The sequence below is a fragment of the Pelophylax lessonae genome (genome assembly GCF_965119305.1).
Source record: "Pelophylax lessonae genome assembly, chromosome: 3".
NCBI classification, from domain to species: Eukaryota; Metazoa; Chordata; class Amphibia; order Anura; family Ranidae; genus Pelophylax; species Pelophylax lessonae.
In genome coordinates, this window is record NC_138770.1 from 337509543 (window position 1) to 337522613 (window position 13071).

The 13071-nt window shown below is 45.9% G+C and overlaps 1 protein-coding gene across 1 annotated transcript in view; it reads left to right on the forward strand.

The window, feature by feature from the left end:
• The window catches only part of PHF3 (PHD finger protein 3), a 279560-nt gene that overhangs the window by 215545 nt on the left and 50944 nt on the right, over positions 1-13071 (forward strand). Inside the window, exons 13-14 of the mRNA XM_082249659.1 lie at positions 14-170; positions 1673-1762. Coding sequence (XP_082105785.1) covers positions 14-170; positions 1673-1762 — 247 coding nt within the window. The remainder of the gene's footprint in view (positions 1-13; positions 171-1672; positions 1763-13071) is intronic.

Consider the following 13071-nt stretch of genomic DNA (forward strand, 5'->3'; position numbering starts at 1 on the left):
ACTTTTGTTGTAGTTCGGAGCCTTTTAATATTACTGAAGCAGCTGAAGATGAATCTACATTTTTGTCCCGTTTGACCTATATTTGGAAAGGATTTCTTAATATGCCTTCTGTGGCAAAATTTATTATCAAGGCATACCCTGTATCTGGATCATTAGACCATTTATCTGAGGTAATTATATAATGTTCTTCAATATTTAAACACATATTGCTTATTCATCTGTTATTATCATCCTAATTGCATACTGTGCAAAATAAATCTCTGCTTCACCACCTTTGCTTCCTTTGAAAAGATCAACAATGAAACTGAGTGTTCCCACCATTTTTCTGCAAACTGATATTGTTTTCTGTAGCATATAGTAGTTATGTCCCAGGGCCTGAATACTTTGTTCATTGTAATGGAGAATTTACTACTCTTCCCTGGGATGTGACATACTGTTAAGAGTTTGTATAGTTAGGGAAGTGCAAGTGTTCAGATGTGCAGTGATTACAAATGTCAAATTGTTGTGTCCTTCCTTTTTTTTCTGTCTACTTGCAGAAATATTTTTTTCTTATAGGAGGAATGCAGGATTTAAAAAACAAAAAAAAACATTCATACTTACCTAGGTGGCTGCAGCACCGATCTGATGTGTCTTCTCTCCTGTGTTCAAAATGTGCAACAGTAGTCACAGGCACTTAACCCTTCTCACTCTCTTATATTCATGGTGGCTTTACATGTGATAGATTCTGTTTAGAATTCTCGATGCAGCTCAGCATTACAGACCTCCCTCTCTGGCCACTGTATCTGTCAAACAGGAAAGTGCATGGTCAAGGAGTTTTGTAGTGGAGTGGGTGGTGCCTGATGGAGAACTAAGAGACTAGTTGCCCATCAGGTCCACCTTCCTTTTGACTGACAGTGCATGGCATTAGGTTGGCTTAGAGTAGGGTGGGAGAAGGTCCATAAAGACATGGATGAGCGAGTTTGGGGTGGAGGAATTGACTGGCCTGCACAGAGTCCAGACTTCAACCCAAGAGAACACCTTTGGGATAAGTTAGAGCAGAGACTGCAAGCCAGGCCTTCCCATCCACATCAGTGCCTGACCTCACAAATGCGCTTCTGGAAGAATGGTCAAACATTACTATAGACACATTTCTAAACCTTGTGGACAGCCTTCCCAGAAGAGTTGAAGCTGTTATAGCTGCAAAGGGTGGGCCAAGTCAATATTGAACCCTACGGACCAAAACTGGGATGTCATTAATGTTCATGTGGGTGTAAAGGCAGGTGTCCCAATACTTATGATAATATAGAGTGTTTGAGTGTTTTATATATATATATATATATATATATATATATATATATGTATGTATACAAACTGTAAACATTAATACTTTTATTAAAAAAATCTTACCACATTGATAAGAAGCATTGCTTTGTTTACATTCAAATATTCGCCCAAAAAAGAAAATATAGATTTATTTTAATAATATAGTAATGACACCCAAAAACTTGGCTTGCTTTGCTAAGCATGAAAAATGTCTGGTATTTTATTACTGAAGTGTACAAAAAGAACCCTGTCTTAGACTTAAATAAATTGCATTATATCTAACCTGCAATGTACCGATTTTTATATATTCTCTCTTTTGATTGTGCTAATTGATTTTGAAAACTCATTTTAAAATTTGCATCCCACATAGGACCTCCCTGACAGTATTCAAGTGGGTGGAAGAATTTCGCCACAGACTGTTTGGGATTATGTAGAAAAGATAAAGGCCTCTGGAACTAAGGTACTGATGATGAACATGATTAACAGAACATCTGACAGGTGATCTCCATTTGGCTTTTATGCCAGCGTAATTGGTTGCTAGTGTAATCTCCACTGGTTACAAAATGTCTGATTTTTTTCTAAAGTTGTTTAGGAGTCTTACATGTAGCATAAGAAGATTTGGGTATTGCCTAGCAAGGTGTGTACCTCTCGCCCATGCTGTCTTCAGTGGTTCATTTATTTTATCTCTAGACAAGCTCATTTAGGGTATTGCCATTCCTGGATATAGTACGTCTATCAGGCAGACCAATATTTTAACAATGTACACTATATATTTTAAAATAATGCTTTCAGCTCTGTCAGCACAAGTGACTTTATATTTTTTTAATGTTTTCTATGTGACTGGTAGTTAGTACCACTCTAAATTAGGAAATGCTAAAAAAAAAAAAATTGGGTGTAGGAGAGTATACCGTTTCCTTTTTCTGTGCTTGTGAAATTTAACATACGGTGCCTCGATAAAGTATTCATAGCCCTTATAATTTTCCATATTTTGTCATGTTGCAACCAAAAACGTAAATGTATTTTTTTTGGATTTTATGTGATAGGCTAACACAAAGTGGCACATGATTATAAAGTGGAAGAAAATTGATAAGTGGGCTTCAAAATGTTTTACAAATAAATATCTGAAAAGTGTGGCGTGCATTTGTATTTAGCCCCCTTTAACCCCTTGGAGCTTAAGCCTTTTTTCTGACATATGTTGCTTACAAGTTAAAAGCAGTATTTCTCTTACGTCCTCTGACAGTCGCTGCCCACTCATACAATCTGCACGTCTGGGTATTGGCCTTCTCCACAGGAGTAAGCTAGGCAGAAGATTTTGTTAGAATATTCACAAAAACTTTGTATAGACACACCTACAGGGGGCTGTCCCTTTGGTCAATACCCCCAGCTAGCCTCATTCTCAATTCAGTTTTCTGCTGCCTAGCTTAGGAGTAGGCTGGCTTTTCCCTGGCTGGGGCTGCGGTCTCAGCCTTTTTCTTCTTTTCTGTTTTCTCTCTAGAAAAGTATTTTTTCTTTTAAAAGATAGCTTTTTATTTGTTCCTGCGCTTAGTTAGTCGGACTTCAGAAGACTACAGCGTTTGCGGAGCTGGGAATCGCACTGGTTATCCTAGAGCCTTACGGAATCCCAGCCTGCCATTGAGCGTTAGCAGGTTATTGGTACGCTCAGGCCTCGCAAACGACTATGTCCCTGTCCTCAGGGTCGAGCCTACGAAGTTGCTATCTTCGCTGGGATGTCTCAACTGCAGTACGTCCGTGTGTTGCTAGCGTCCCCTTCGGCTGACGGCACCCCCACTCAGGGTGGGAGGCTTCCTGTCGCAGAGCGGTGCCCATGTTTTTGCTGGACCGGTGAGTACCATGACACCCCTCTGTCTCTGACCATGCCTGTCGGGGTGTGTATGTGGGCCCTCTGTTTTATGGGGATGGCAGTTCGGTGTGGGTTCTGTGATGTCCCCCTCATGTCTGTAGGTGCAGTCCCTGTGTGTCCCTTCCCGGTCCCTGCGGGGGCGCTGCGGCGGTTCCACCACTGTATGGGGGGTTGCGGGGGTCTACTATGTCCCTGGGGTGCTTGTGCATCTATTTAGGGAACTTTACATAGTCTGTGGGGGCCGCTTTTGGCACAAAACCGCGCGGCCGGCATTTTAGGTGTGGGCAGGCTGTTTGGCCTCATAGTGAGGGCAGCAGCCATTTTCTACTATGCTTTTGGCGCCTATCGGGCACCATCTTTAGTGTGGGCAAATTGTCCTTGTGTGGACAGCGGCCATTTTCCCAGAGCTTTTCCCATAGACTTGTATTAGCAACCATTTTTTGTGGCTCAGGGCTGTTTTCTGCCTCTAGGGGCGTCCGGTCACTCCCTCTTTCTTCTCTTCAGATCGTTCAGCAGCGTGGGGCAAGTATAGCACACTGTGGGGGGCTTTTACTGTATTTCCTGGCCTGCATTCCTGCTAGCATTCATTTTTTGCAGTTTCCTGTAGCACAGGACTTGCTCTCCATTTGCGGTGGGGACCGCGGGAATCGCTGATTTACTTGGCCAGCGTCATTTAAATTTTGATTATGGAGTCCCAGGATAGCAAATTCCCCCCAGACCTGGTGGAGGATTCAGGTACTCCTGAATCCTCTGCTATAGTCTCACTTACTGCTGCACTTGCGACTTTAGCGTCAAAAGTGGATTTGTTGATGTCTGGCTGGGCTTCTAAGAAAAGGCCTATTCCCTCTTAGTCTTCTGATTCAGAGTCAGATTTGGTTGCCACGGACAGCGTACCCCCTGAGGGGTCTCAGTCCTCTCAGTCTGATGTGGAGGAGGAGGATTCTTCCTCAGGATCAGCACAGGACCGCGCTGCGGTGTCTGCGCTTATTAGCTCTGTAAAAGACACTTTAAATTTGGATGATGTGCCCCACCTATCGGGTAGGCGGTCTTCCTTTGAGACCCGCAAAGCCCAAAAATCAGGTCAGGTTTTTCCTTGTCCCGAGGAGTTTCCCGAAACCGTGAATGATCAATGGCGCCGTATAAAACATAATTTTGTGGTGCCAAAGAGATTTCAGTACCGTTATCCCTTTGCGGATCCGGTGGATTCTCGCTGGACTGCGGTTTCTAAGGTGGACCACACTGTGTCCAGGTTAAATAAGGCCACTTTAATGCCCGCGGAGGATTCTCCGTTGTTTAAAGACCCGGTGGATAGGCGGGTGGAAACACTTTCCCACCACATCTATCAGGTAGCGGGTTCCTTGCTGAAACCCGTGTTCGCTTCGGTAATGATCTCTCAGGCTGTTGTGGAGCGGGCTAAGGCGCTTAAGCGCACTCTAATTGCTGACTCTGCCTCTCCTGCTGCTCTGGAGATGGTGGATCAAATGGGCCAGGCTATTTTATACCTGCGTGACGTGGCCTTAGATGAGGCCCCTTTAGTCGCACGACTTTCAGCAGTCGCAGTTGCGATTCATCGCATCGTTTGGTTAAAGAGCTGGTCGGCCGACCAGTCTTCCAAGAAGACAGTGTCTGACATCCCTTATGCGGGGAGTTGTCTTTTTGGGGACTCTCCGGATGAACTAGTCAAGGGGATCACTGGGGGCAAGAGCACTCTGTTGCCCCAGGTGCCCAGGGGAAAATCATTCCGCGGCAAGCGGGGTCCCTCCTTTAAACCTAACCAGGGGTCCTTTCGTGCCTTCAAGGCCCATGACAAGGGTAAGTCCTTCAAGGCCCCTAGTGGCCAGAAGAAGCCTTGGATGGGCAAGTCAAAAGCCGCCCACACTGGCACAGCGGCTCAGTCGGCCTCGTCCTGAAGGGGCGCCCTCACCCGTTTCAGAGGTGGGGGGACGTCTGCGTTGTTTTCCCGAGCCTTGGCTGTCCAAGATTTGGGACAGGTGGGTTCAAGAACTCAATCGTTCAGGGTACAAGATCGAATTTCGATCTCGCCCCGCAGACAGATTCTTTCCCTCAAATTTTCTTTTAACCCCCGATCGTTTCCGAGATCTCCATCGGGTGGTTCAGGATCTCCTCGCCCAAGGGGTGGTGGTCCCGGTTCCACAGCGGGAAAGGTTTTGGGGTTTTTACTCAAATCTGTTCACAGTGCCCAGAAAGGAGGGTAAGGTGCGTTCGAATCTGGACTTAGTTTCTAAACCGCTTTGTGCGGGTTCAGAAGTTCCGAATGGAGTCCCTCCGGTCGGTGGTGGCATCCCTGAGTCCAGGGGATTTCCTGGCTTCCATTGAACTCAAGGATGCGTATCTACACATCCCTATTTACGAGGGTCATCAGAGGTACCTCCGATTCGCAATAGCGGAGGAGCACTATCAGTTCGTGGCATTGCCTTTCGGCCTCGCTTCGGCTCCAAGGGTTTATACCAAAGTGTTGGCTCCTGTTCTAGCCTTGTTGCCGGGTACAGGGGATTGCCATCCTCAGTTACCTGGACGATCTCCTATTAAGGTCAAGCTCCAGTACCACTCTGTTGCGCGATCTGTCGATCACGGTTCAGACGCTCCAGGAGTTCGGGTGGACCATCAATTTTCAGAAGTCGACTTTGTCCCCTTCTGTTCGCCTCCCTTACCTGGGGATGATTCTGGACTCCGCTCAGGTGAAGGTCTTTCTCTGGAGGACAAGCTCCGGATCCTGCAGGATGAGGTCAGGTCCCTCAGGGACAACGAGTTTTCCGCATGCGGTCCCTAGGCTTGATGGTGTCGGCTTTCGAGGCGATCCCATTTGCACAGTTTCACACGAGATCTCTTCAAGCAGAGATTCTGGTCCGGTGGGACAGACATCCTCACTTTTTGGAAAGGAGGATTTCTTTGAGCCCCCAAGACAGATCGGACCTCCTGTGGTGGCTCCAGTCTCCGGCTCTGAAGGAAGGCAAGTCCTTTCGTCCGTTGCTTTGGACTGTGGTCACCACGGACGCCAGCCTGTCAGGCTGGGGTGGAGTTCTGGGCAAGTTGTCTGCCCAGGGCACTTGGTCGGAGGGGGAATCCTCCCTGCCGATAAATGTCTTGGAACTGCGGGCAATCAGGCTCTGTTTGCTCCGTTGGTCGGATCGATTTCTGGGCTGCCCAGTGCGTGTACAGACGGACAACGCAACTGCGGTGGCTTACATCAATCACCAAGGGGGCACCAGGAGTGCCCGGGCGGCCAAAGAAGTGGCCGAGATTCTATCCTGGGCCGAGACGCAGGTCCCAGCAATTTCGGCAGTTCACATTCCAGGTGTGGAGAACTGGCAGGTGGACTATCTGAGTCGCCAGACCCTGGACCAAGGGGAATGGTCCCTCCACCCGGAGGTGTTTAAGATGCTGTGTGCGAGGTGGGGATCCCCGGACGTGGATCTGTTCGCGTCCTGTCTCATCAACAAGGTGGGAAGGTTCGTGGCACGAACGCGTGACCCTCTGGCGGACGCCTCGGACGCGTTGGTGGTGCCTTGGCATCAGTATCGGCTGATTTATGCCTTTCCCCCCGATTCAGTTGTTGTCCCCTTCCGCGTCATCACGTTCATCCGGCCGGCCCGCCCTCCAGTGACTATGCGCCTCCGCTGCGTGATTGGTTGTAATCTCCTGGCTGCTGCTGGCCAGTCAGTCTCAGGGCAAACCGCGGCCGGCCCTCCCCGCTGCCTGATTGGTGCATCTCCTCGGCTGCTGCTGGCCAGTGACAGTAAGGGCAAACTGCGGACCCGGAAGAACACCTACCAGTCCTATACGCTTACACCAATGTAAAATATGTCTATAAAATTATTAAGCATCCAATCCACTGAGTGGCGCCTTTCTGTTAACTCTTTTCTGCCTGTTTGTGGGACTTTAGGTTCGGCCTAAGATTAGTAAGCGCCGCATTTTGTGCAATTAATTGTGCCATCCATATCACAGTGTCCAGCTGCACCTTCATGACTGCCTGAACTGCTTTATTCCGGCAAGCAAGAGCACCCATTTAATGTTCTTTCTCCAAGAGTAAGTGCCGCATTTGTGCATCAGATCTGTGCCATCCATACCAGTCCGCCTGCACCTCATGACTGTGGCTTGGGCCTAAAAGAGTAAGTGCTGCAATCTGACTGTCTGTGCCATCCATACCAGTCCGCCTGCACCTCCTCCATTATGACTGTGGCTTGGGCCTAATAAGTAAGTGCTGCATTTTGTGCATCTGACTGTGCCACCCATACCAGTCCACCTGCACCTCCATCATGACTGCCTGAAATGATGCTTTATCCCCAAGCAGGAGCGGGCATTAATCTTTCTCCAGTTACAGTATATTGGTCAAATTACAACTGGGGTAACACAGTTTCAGCTAAAGTTAGTGTGTTCACAGTGTTACAGCAATGCCAAGGAAATGCAGGGCGCTGTATATTAGTTATAACTAAACTTGTACTTTGTTGCTTAGCCATATGCGCTAAAAGGTGACTTGAAGTATTCCCTTGTTCAAAGTACTTCTGTTGATATTCAAATTGTTTGTATTTAGCTATTGCTGCTATATGTGTAGTATATTTTCTTACTGTAATTTCCCATTTTTCCCAATTTATTTTAGTTGGTGTTTTCAAAAACGCAGCTTCTGTATCTCTACATTGCTCTTCTAGGTCTTCCGTTTCCTGTCTGGTGGCTCTTTTAATATACGATATTGTTGATCTAAGTGCCCCCCGTAGATATGCTTTCAAGGTATCCCAAAAGATCAAATCTCTTTGGGATCCATGTGTTTCTAAAAATATCTGCAATTGTTCAGGTATACGATCATGTGTTCCAATCTGTGATAACCAATATGGCTGAAATTTCCAGTTTTGCTTCATTCCCTCAATTCCTGTTGCTATATTTACCAGGAGTGGCGAGTGACCAGACACTCCTCTAATCAAATATTCAACAGAGACAACTCTAGAAATAATTTTATCATTTCCCAGCTCCAGATCTATTCTTGACAGACATCCCCTTCCTGGCATGGCCCAGGAATAAGCCCTGGTCTGGGAATTAAGCATTCGCCACAAATCTCTCCATCCAAATTCTTCCCCTAACTCAGGAAACATAAATGGTTTTCGAGTTCTTTTTAGGGGGGGTCCATGCCTTTCCACCAGCGGGTCCCACAGAAGATTAAAGTCTCCCAGTCCTAGCACTAATGCCTCTGGGTATAAACTTGCAAATAGCATAGCTTCTTTAATTACACTTAATGTAGCAGGTGGTGGATTATATACAGTGGGTACGGAAAGTATTCAGACCCCCTTAAATTTTTCACTCTTTGTTATATTGCAGCCATTTGCTAAAATCATTTAAGTTCATTCTTCTTCCTCATGAATGTACACATAGCACCCCATACTGACAGAAAAACACAGAATTGTTGACATTGTTGCAGATTTATTAACCACTTAAGCCCCGGAGGATTTGGCTGCTAAACGACCAGGGGGTATTTTGCGATTCGGCACTGCGTGATTTTAACGGACAATTGCGCGGTCATGCGACGCTGTACCTAAACAAATTTGACGTCCTTTTTTTCCCACAAACAGAGCTTTCTTTTGGTGGTATTTGATCACCTGTGCGCTTTTTACTTTTTGCGCTATAAACAAAAAAAGAGCGTAAATTTTGCAAAAATAACAATATTTTTCACATTTTTTTATATGAAATTCCCCCCCAAAAAAATGTAAAAATCAAAATTTTTTAACATTTTCGGCCAATTTGTTTTATCCTACCTATGTTTGGTAAAAAAAATCGCAAAAAGCGTATTTTTATTGGTTTGCGCAAAAGTTATCGCGTTTACTAACAAAGGGAAAGATTTTTGTCATTTTTGTTGTTTTTTTTTTTAACGCGTAATGGCGGTGATCTGCGATTTTTTTTTTTTTTTGCGGTACTGCGACATTGCGGCGGACAGATCGGACCCTTGACTGACATTTTTGACACTTTTGGGGTTACCAGTGACATTTCTACAGTAATCAGTGCTATACATATGCACTGTTACTGTAAAAATACACTGGTAGTGAAGGGGTTAACTTTATTTGGGAGGGAGGGGCTGTGTGTGTCCCTAGGGGCGTGCTTTCTACTGTGATTGGCTGTGGCTTGAGCTGTAAGGACACTGATCAACAGATCTACATAGTAGATCCGTCTGATCAGTGTTTTTACACCGAGGAGAATGACAGGTGGCTTGTTTACACAAGCCACCTGACTTTCTCCCTCTCCCCCGACGATCGCGGAGTGACCGGCGGACATCGGGTCCGCCAGTCACACGCGGGGGGGGGGGGGTCCGTGACCGCGCGGGAGCGCGCCTCCGCGGGCACGCGCTCGCTCCCCAGACCCTCCCAGGCTAGTGACGTTAATTAACGTCACTCTGCCTGGCCGGGGCTGACCGCCGCAGTAAATCTACTTGCGGCGGTCGGCAAGCGGTTAAAAAAGAAAAACTGAAATATGACATGGTCCTAAGTATTCAGACCCTTTGCTGTGACACTCATATATTTAACTCAGGTGCTTTCCATTTCTTCTGATCATCCTTGAGATGGTTCTACACCTTCATTTGAGTCCAGCTGTGTTTGATTATACTGATTGGACTTGATTAGGAAAGCCACACACCTGTCTATATAAGACCTTCCAGATCACAATGCATGTCAGAGCAAATGAGAATCATGAGGTCAAAGGAACTGCCTAAAGAGCTCAGAGACAGAATTGTGGCAAGGCACAGATCTGGCCAAGGTTACAAAAAGATTTCTGCTGCACTTAAGGTTCCTAAGAGCACAGTGGCCTCCATAATCCTCAAATGGAAGACGTTTGGGACGACCAGAACCCTTCCTAGAGCTGGACGTCCGGCCAAACTGAGCTATCGGGGGAGAAGAGCCTTGGTGAGAGAGGTAAAGAAGAACCCAAAGATCACTGTGGCTGAGCTCCAGAGATGCAGTCAGGTGATGGGAGAAAGTTGTAGAAAGTCAACCATCACTGCAGCCCTCCACCAGTCGGGGCTTTATGGCAGAGTGGCCCGACGGAAGCCTCTCCTCAGTGTAAGACACATGAAAGCCCGCATGGAGTTTGCTAAAAAACACCTGAAGGACTCCAAGATGGTGAGAAAAAAGATTCTCTGGTCTGATGAGACCAAAATAGAACTTTTTGGCCTTAATTCTAAGCGGTATGTGTGGAGAAAACCAGGCACTGCTCATCATCTGTCCAATACAGTCCCAACAGTGAAGCATGGTGGTGGCAGCATCATGCTGTGGGGGTGTTTTTCAGCTGCAGGGACAGGACGACTGGTTGCAATCGAGGGAAAGATGAATGCGGCCAAGTACAGGGATATCCTGGACGAAAACCTTCTCCAGAGTGCTCTGGACCTCAGACTGGGCCGAAGGTTTACCTTCCAACAAGACAATGACCCTAAGCACACAGCTAAAATAACGAAGGAGTGGCTTCACAACAACTCCGTGACTGTTCTTGAATGGCCCAGCCAGAGCCCTGACTTAAACCCAATTGAGCATCTCTGGAGAGACCTAAAAATGGCTGTCCACCAACGTTTACCATCCAACCTGACAGAACTGGAGAGGATCTGCAAGGAGGAATGGCAGAGGATCCCCAAATCCAGGTGTGAAAGACTTGTTACATCTTTCCCAAAAAGACTCCTGGCTGTATTAGATCAAAAAAGGGCTTCTACTAAATACTGAGCAAAGGGTCTGAATACTTAGGACCATGTGACAGTTTTTCTTTTTTAATAAATCTGCAACAATGTCAACAATTCTGTGTTTTTCCGTCAGTATGGGGTGCTATGTGTACATTCATGAGGAAGAAGAATGAACTTAAATGATTTTAGCAAATGGCTGCAATATAACAAAGAGTGAAAAATTTAAGGGGGTCTGAATACTTTCCGTACCCACTGTATACCTAAAATAACAAATGGTATATCGTACAAATACATATTGCCCTTCAGGATCTACCTTTTTTTGAAAGCACTTCCATGGTACCGACCTATGGATAAGCAGTGACACCCCCCTTGCATATGTTGAATAGCTTGAGTGTATTGACCATTGGATCCAGGGTTTACACAATTGGTTTGTTGTATCTGGGATCATATGTGTCTCTTGCAGGCATATAATTTGTGCTTTAGTTTGTAATTACCTGGGATCTCTTCTGGGGAGTCCCTAGACCCCTAACATTCCATGATAGGAACTTACATTGTGTAGTCATCTTAGAGTTTTTTTTCTATATACAGTGGGTACGGAAAGTATTCAGACCCCCTTAAATTTTTCACTCTTTGTTATATTGCAGCCATTTGCTAAAATCATTTAAGTTCATTCTTCTTCCTCATGAATGTACACATAGCACCCCATACTGACAGAAAAACACAGAATTGTTGACATTGTTGCAGATTTATTAAAAAAGAAAAACTGAAATATCACATGGTCCTAAGTATTCAGACCCTTTGCTCAGTATTTAGTAGAAGCCCCCTTTTGATCTAATACAGCCAGGAGTCTTTTTGGGAAAGATGCAACAAGTCTTTCACACCTGGATTTGGGGATCCTCTGCCATTCCTCCTTGCAGATCCTCTCCAGTACTGTCAGGTTGGATGGTAAACGTTGGTGGACAGCCATTTTTAGGTCTCTCCAGAGATGCTCAATTGGGTTTAAGTCAGGGCTCTGGCTGGGCCATTCAAGAACAGTCACGGAGTTGTTGTGAAGCCACTCCTTCGTTATTTTAGCTGTGGGCTTAGGGTCATTGTCTTGTTGGAAGGTAAACCTTCGGTCCAGTCTGAGGTCCAGAGCACTCTGGAGAAGGTTTTTGTACAGAATATCCCTGTACTTGGCCGCATTCATCTTTCCCTCGATTGCAACCAGTCGTCCTGTCCCTGCAGCTGAAAAACACCCCCACAGCATGAAGCTGCCACCACCATGCTTCACTGTTGGGACTGTATTGGACAGGTGATGAGCAGTGCCTGGTTTTCTCCACACATACCGCTTAGACTTAAGGCCAAAAAGTTCTATTTTGGTCTCATCAGACCAGAGAATCTTATTTCTCACCATCTTGGAGTCCTTCAGGTGTTTTTTAGCAAACTCCATGCGGGCTTTCATGTGTCTTATACTGAGGAGAGGCTTCTGTCGGGCCACTCTGCCATAAAGCCCCGACTGGTGGAGGGCTGCAGTGATGGTTGACTTTCTACAACTTTCTCCCATCTCCTGACTGCATCTCTGGAGCTCAGCCACAGTGATCTTTGGGTTCTTCTTTACCTCTCTCACCAAGGCTCTTCTCCCCCGATAGCTCAGTTTGGCCGGACGGCCAGCTCTAGGAAGGGTTCTGGTCGTCCCAAACGTCTTCCATTTGAGGATTATGGAGGCCACTGTGCTCTTAGGAACCTTAAGTGCAGCAGAAATCTTTTTGTAACCTTGGCCAGATCTGTGCCTTGCCACAATTCTGTCTCTGAGCTCTTCAGGCAGTTCCTTTGACCTCATGATTCTCATTTGCTCTGACATGCATTGTGATCTGGAAGGTCTTATATAGACAGGTGTGTGGCTTTCCTAATCAAGTCCAATCAGTATAATCAAACACAGCTGGACTCAAATGAAGGTGTAGAACCATCTCAAGGATGATCAGAAGAAATGGAAAGCACCTGAGTTAAATATATGAGTGTCACAGCAAAGGGTCTGAATACTTAGGACCACGTGATATTTCAGTTTTTCTTTTTTAATAAATCTGCAACAATGTCAACAATTCTGTGTTTTTCTGTCAGTATGGGGTGCTATGTGTACATTCATGAGGAAGAAGAACGAACTTAAATGATTTTAGCAAATGGCTGCAATATAACAAAGAGTGAAAAATTTAAGGGGGTCTGAATACTTTCCGTACCCACTGTATAGCTGTAGGTTTACTTCCCA